This window comes from Penaeus chinensis, chromosome 14 (assembly GCF_019202785.1).
Source record: "Penaeus chinensis breed Huanghai No. 1 chromosome 14, ASM1920278v2, whole genome shotgun sequence".
Lineage (NCBI taxonomy): Eukaryota > Metazoa > Arthropoda > Malacostraca > Decapoda > Penaeidae > Penaeus > Penaeus chinensis.
The window spans coordinates 14422902-14430401 of NC_061832.1; the positions used below are offsets into that span (position 1 = coordinate 14422902).

General features: G+C 38.5%; 1 protein-coding gene across 3 annotated transcripts in view; it reads left to right on the forward strand.

Annotated features, from left to right (window-relative positions):
• The window catches only part of LOC125032593 (sphingomyelin phosphodiesterase-like), a 76850-nt gene extending 72900 nt beyond the window's left edge, over window positions 1-3950 (forward strand). For all 3 annotated transcript variants that reach the window (XM_047623845.1, XM_047623847.1, XM_047623846.1), the window contains exons 10-13: window positions 212-382; window positions 763-955; window positions 1327-1511; window positions 1739-3950. In XM_047623845.1, the coding sequence (XP_047479801.1) occupies window positions 212-382; window positions 763-955; window positions 1327-1511; window positions 1739-1865 (676 nt within the window). In that variant the 3' untranslated portion in view covers window positions 1866-3950. The remainder of the gene's footprint in view (window positions 1-211; window positions 383-762; window positions 956-1326; window positions 1512-1738) is intronic.
• The last annotated feature ends 3550 nt before the right edge of the window (window positions 3951-7500 follow it).

Genomic DNA, 7500 nt, shown 5'->3' on the forward strand with positions numbered 1-7500 from the left:
CTTAACATGGGTGATTACTGGACTCTTAACTCTTACTTAGTATAGTTGCCTACCGTACACTTATTGTCACTCAAAACAGGTGATTCCTATATTACTCATCAAATACAGGTGGCTCTGCGCTGTCATGGCCAACGAATTACGCATATTTACTGTACTGTCACTATTCTGTTACTATTGCTATTTGGTTACTACAACACTTCCCCCAAAACAGGTGGTTGCTGTACAAGTCCGTCGACCCTGGCCTGGTGCTCCGCTGGCTGGTGAGTGAGCTGCAGCAGGCCGAGTCGAGAGGCGAAGTGGTGCACATTATCGGCCACATCCCGCCCTTCTACGCGGACTGCTTCGCTCAGTGGGCGCACCAGTTCTCCAGGGTTGTGTCCAGGCAAGGAAAAGGCGGCGGAAGGGATTTTGTTTATTTACAATTTGTATTATTATTATTATTATTTTTGTTTTATTATTATATATATATATATATTTTATTTTTTTGGGGGGTAGGGTTTTTTCTTATGGTTTGATGTTAGAAAAGTGTGGTGGTCTAGGGTATTGTTGTGTGGTGATGAAATATCTTAGATTTAGATTATAAACTGAAAAAAAACAGGCAAAACGAAATCACACTATTAAAGCTGATATATATGATTGAACCTTCAATATAATAATGAAACAAACTCCCATTTATCCACGCTAGAAAACAGGCAAAAAGAAAACTAAACTCGGTTCGAAACAGCCACCTTAATACCCCCCCCTTCCCACCCACGCCCCCAGGTACGCCCACATCATCCGCGGGCAGTTCTACGGGCACTCGCACCAGGACGAGTTCCGCGTGCACTACGACGTCAACGTCCCCAACAAGCCCATCGGCGTGCAGTACGTGTCGCCCAACAACGGGCCCTTCCACGACCTCAACCCCTCCTACAGGGTCTTCTACATCGACGGCGACCATCCGGAGACCACGAGGGTAAGCTGCCTTTTTTCTCGAAGGGAGGGTTGGAGGAGGAGGAGGAGGAGGAGGAGGAGGAGGAGGAGGAGGAGGAGGAGGAGGACGGGGGGAATGGAGGAGGAGGAGGGGAATGGAGGAGGAGGAGGGGAATGGAGGAGGAGGAGGAGGGGAGGAGTGGAAGGTGTTAGTGGATGCTCTGGGGGAGTTTTTGAAAGGGGGGGAAGGGCGGGTAGGGGCTTCGTGAGGGATGAGAGGGATGATTTTTTTGTGTGTGGCTTGGTTATTTTTTTAATTCTTCGTTGGACCGGATGGATTTTTGGACGAATGGAAATCTTCCCCCTTGCTTATCGACACGCAGCACATTAATCCTTCCAACTCCTTTTTGGCAGAATGTACTGGACTACGAGACCTGGGTGATGAACCTAACCCACGCCAACAAGTACGACGCCCCCCACTGGTACCAGCTGTACAGCGCCCGGCGCGATCTCCAGCTACCATCGCTCGACCCCCGGCACTGGGATCAGCTGGTTCAGCGCATGGCTCGGGACCCTCAGCTGTTCGCACGGTATCACAGGTCAGGGAATTTCTCTTTGGGATTTGGGGGAGTGCTGGATTAAGTGCTGTTTGCATTTTTGGTTACGTTGCACAAGCAGTAAAACTCGAAAGCTCTTCATAGATAAGGCGAAAGTTGTTTACTTGAATCCGTTTAAAAGTTTCGTCCACATTTGATATTGTTTTATGGGACCTGCGTAGAACTATCTGTTAGGAGGGTAAAATAAGCGCCATTGTCTTCTTTTGCAGGTTCCAAGTCCAGGACAGCGACAGCGCGTTGTCCCGAGGCTGCGACGCGGAATGTCGACGGAACACCCTCTGCGCCATCGTCGAAGGAGACAAATTCATGCCGCGCAAATGTCGCCCACATGATTGATCCCACCGACTTGTGTCACCTCGACATATATTCTTTTGTTACTATTTTTACCTACTGATGTTGTAGAGTATCTGTTTTTTATTTTATATAATAAATGCACAAAGTTTTCATTCATTAAGCCCTTGAAACACGTGTGTTTTGAGAAGCTCGACGTAAACCTGTTAGGAAACTCGAGCTCAGGACCGATATAAACGAATGGTCTCAGATTCCAAATGCATTCTCAGTCAGCCTCATCATCCTACGTAGTAAAGTCTCGTTCTTCAGTTAGAATGTAAGTCTTTTGTTCGTTCGAATGTAGAATGAAGAAACAGGCTCTGTATTATGTTAAAAGGCTGATGGCGGAAAATGTATGTTTTCGGTCCCCGTCTGTTGTTAATTCTCGGAATCTGTCTCTTAGGCTAGTTCACGAGGATCCGACATTTTGTCCGTTTGCTTTGCCAGTAGACCCTGTTTTCCCGCTTGTTTTGTGTCAATAGATAGACATTGTTGTTATCCAGTGAGACACGACGAAGGCTTCTGTGCCAGATCTGTATAAAGTGAATTTATTTGACTCGGATATTTAACCATGGTCAACTATTTCAACTTTCCCTTTCTGTTCGTGGGAAATATCATGATCAGCATCATTTTTATGTACAGACACACTTTTTTAATTTAACAGACTGTGTTTCTGCAGTTCTCTGTTTCGATATTTATATCATCCCCTACTTTTATCCATGTGAATGTTACATGTTCATTTATATACCTATTCCCAGGTGATAGATAATAAGCCATTGCTGTATAAGCAAAACTGAAAACGAAAATTGTGATTGTACATCATACATTTAACTATGCAACAGTATATGATTCCTGCACAAGCGCGTTGCTGCGCAGGGGTTGTGCAGCAGTTGACTGCGATGAGGCAGCTGTGCTAGCATTTATTAGTACAGTAGTAGTGATACATGTACTGATGTGCGGTTGTACATTGTCACTAACACTAGCACAGTCAGTGCCTCTGCATCTCTGGCTGTTGCGCAACGTAAGGCTTCCCTTAAAGTAAGAAATAACGTTAACAGTACAAGTTCCTGTGGCAAATAAACAGTATTATCAAACTTACGTAGGTTAATGACAGTGATAGAGAAATTTATCTTTAGTGAATTAATTACATCTATTATGACGTAGTGTTTTATAAGACCTCTTAATTCTATTGGTCACTGAATAAAGACCGGTGTGATTGATTATGCAAGAGAGAGAAAAAAAAATAACTGAACAGGCACTGTGCAGGTTGTAACACTCCCAGTGACTGATGTTACGCAAAGGACCTCAGAAATATTACATTGCGGATAATTTCGTTATATTGTATGCGCTTGAATAATGTCTTTCGTGTATTTCATATTATAAAACGCAAAATCCTGTCCAGGACATTGTGAAATCTTGGAGGTGTGAGAGGCCAGAATATGCTAAATGGTGAATGTCAAGAGAGTTGGGTGCTGAAGGCCTCTGTGAAGGAAGGCTTTCATGCGTGTTGCTAAATAACCAGACAAACCTTCGCAGTATAAATGTTCGCGTGTGTTTCTGTGTGTGCAATGCATTTTTTTCTGCCATATTACACCCATGTTTCGTAGCGTAGATGTATAGGGTAGGTGTTGTTTTATCGTATCGTTTGTCTTTTGCATTGTGTGTTACATTTGTTAATGTTTTAGCGCCACGGTAGGATGCGTTTCTTTTTTTTATTTATTATATTTTTTTTATTTGTCGTATGGTAATATGAGTTTCGTATATTATTTTTAAGAACTAGTCTAGTATAGTGGCCTCCGAGTACCCAGTAGTCTTTCACGATTTTTTTTTTATTATTATTATTTTTATTGTTTTGTGTTTTAATATAAAGAATGGCAAAATCAATCAGCAGGTTTTGTGTATGTCCAGTTCGTAGTGTTAAATCTTAATTACAGTTAAACTATTATGGTATTCAACTGCCAGTGTACGTTGACCGTGATGCTCATTTGTTTTCCATAGCTGACATAAGCCCTCCATTACGAGCACTTGATCATTTAGTCTGTGTTTTGTATTTCACAGCTACGCGTCTCTCTACATTAAAATCATGTTTTATGCATCGTATATTTTCTCCTGTTACGCATCACCTTATATTATTGATGGTGTAATTATCACATGTGCACCATATGTTTTCGTAGAACTCTGGTCGTTTTTAGGGCACACGATGAGTTTTTAGATTAATAGAAAATGTATATATATAAACACAGGCACGCGCGCGTGCGCGTTCTATACACATACGCATATATATATATATATATATAATACATACATGCATAAAGATATACACACAAATACATTTGCGTGTGCGTGTGGGTGTGGGTGTGCGTGTGCGTGTGCGTGTGCGTGTGCGTGTGTGTGTGTGCGTGTGCGTGTGCGTGGTGTGTGTGTGTGGTGTGTGGGGGTGGGGGGTGTGGGTGTGTGGTGTGTGGTGTGTGTGTGTGTGTGTGTGTGTGTGTGTGTGTGTGTGTGTGTGTGTGTGTGTGTGTGTGTGTGTGTGTGTGTGTGTGTGTGTGTGTGTGTGTGTGTGTGTGTTTTTTAAATGCATATATCCATACATGCAGATATGTATACTGTATATGTATCTCTATATATGAATATATATTTTTATATGTGTATATATAATGTATATATGTATACACATACATATATGTATACATACATATATGTATATATACATATAAATATAAATAAGCATATATATGTATACAAATGTATATGTGTATATATATGTATATGTGCATATGTGCATATATGTCTTTATATACTAATATATGTGTGTATACATATATATATATATATATATATATGTAATATATATATAATGCATGTAATGCATGTATATATACATGTAGAAAAGGTATGAATGAGAAAGAATATCTTCTTTTATTGTTATTATTCATTCTATTTCATACCTTTTCTACATTTGCCAACATGAATACGGTTCATATATAAACATATACATATACACATATATATACAGACATATATATGTATATAAAAATGTATGTCTATAAACGTATGTATGTAAACATATATGTAAATAAACATATATACATATATACATGTATATGTATATATTTATGTGTATGTATACATATACTTCTATACCCATATACTCACTCTCTCACACACACACACACACACACACACACACACACACACACACACACACACACACACACACACACACACACACACACACACACACACACACACATATACACACACACACACATATACACACACACACATATATATACACATACACATATATATACACATACACATATATATACACATACACATATATACACACATACACATATATACACACATACACATATATACACACATACACATATATATATATATATACACATACACATATATGTATATATATACACATACACATACACACACACACATACACGTATATATTCATATATGTCTTTGCAAGTGTGTTTACACGTAGAGAGAGGAGACGGCGTTGATGTCGCCCTGCATTATGAAACCCGCTAGTTGAGCGACGCCAAGTCAAGGGAAGAAAACGGTTGTTGCTGGTAATGGAAACGAAGGCTTGTACTAGATAATTAGAATATTGTGTGCAGAATATTTTAGCCTGTGTATTCAACTTTTTTTTCTTATACTTGTACTCCCTGCTGTTCGTGTACAGTTCCGCAAATGTACATTTGTATAAAGTATTTATTGAATTAATGCGCACAGTGTGTAAATAAAATGTTTATACTTATATGTGTGTTGTTTTTTTATCAAATTTAAACTAATCTTTGAAAGAAAAAAAATCTTCAGATAAAGATATTGCAACAAGCTGTTTCTACTACTACTTTATTTTTCTTCTATTCTTCCTCCACCACGGCTCTGAACACTACAACTAATACCCCCTCCTCAATGCCTACTAGTACAGTATCCCCAGGACACATTTCTACTCTCCCAACATGTTCAACTTCAACAACTATACCTCCACAACCTTCTTCATCAACTACCCCATCCCCCCATATTACTACCTTACAACCTTATTGTCCACCTCCCCATAACACTACCTCCCTCAACACTACTCCCTCTTCCACATGCCCCCGTCCTTCTACTACCCCCATCTCTACAAAATTCTTAAATAATCTATTTAGCCCAGCCAAATGGGACCGATTTTTCGTGATCCCTCCCACAACGTCTCGCACTTTCTGCTTTGACAACCTGTTTTCATTCCTCAAATGCATATACATCCTTCACTTGCTCTAACCCCTATACATTACCTTACCCAACCTTAACCCATTTACTCGTCAATTCCTTTGCCCAACTTTGACAACTAATCACTAACTCAACCACCCTTCACTAACATTTACTATAGTGCTACAGGACCTTAAATGTCTAGTACATTTATTTTGCTTTTAACCATTAACCATTATTCTTCCTCCTCCTCCTCCTCCTCAATCTTCTCTTTCTTCCCTTCCTCTTCCCCCTCCTCATCCCGCTCACAAAATAGGTATTTCAGTACCTAATGGATTACATTATAAAAACCGTCATGCACGTCACTATGAAATGAATAAGAATAAAAATACTCGACTCGTATATTTTTATACAGTACATAACAAAGTTTCCTTCATTGGCCATATTATCTAGAATTAATTTAGAGACGAAAAGATTGTCATAAATAATGTTACACAATTTGAAATCAACAGACGAAGCAGGTAATGAAAATAATATAGATTATACACACTGCTTAGAACTACAAAATACAGTACTATGAATTAAGAGCATTATGCATTTTCTAACTTCGTAAGATCAGTATCCGAGCGAGTTCACTTAACATGGTATATACGTAAGGCACTGCAAAGTGAGTATTTTTGAGATGTATGGATGACTTCAGATATGCAGTGGAATATAATACGGCATGTTTGTAATATATTGGGCTTATGTGTGCCCAAATCCGTGTATATGTGATGATATAGATATATACTACTAGATGTAGGTAAGGATACAGAGATGTAGACAAAAAGCTAGATATACAATACATATATACACACACACACACACACACACACACATATATATATATATATATATATATATATATATATATATATATATATATATATATACACACACATATACATACACACGTAATGTTATGGAATTAGATTTCAGTACACTTGCCAGTACACTTGGGTCCCATTTTTTTACATCTGGCAACCTATTCTATGTAAACAGCGTAAATAGTATTTTTATGAATGAGGCTAAAACCCTAGGTTTGTAACAAAGAGTATGGATGGCAGAATAAAAATACCCAGTGTTTTAGTATCCATATTTTTTTAAACTACATAATGCATTTGATATTTCATTTTCATCAAACAAGTAATAACAAAACATATAGTATTAATTATCGTTGAGTCTGCGGTGGGATATTTTTCAAATGCGATTTCCCGGAACTGTTTGTTTATCGAAATGGTAATACAAATAGAGATGAGGCGGCATCAATTATAGCTGCATATTTCTTTTAACTTGAAAACCTTTCCTGCTTTAAATATCTATGCATGGTATAGATAAAAATCTGCAGAAATTGATACCTTTGTAAATGGTTCTTACAGCTGCA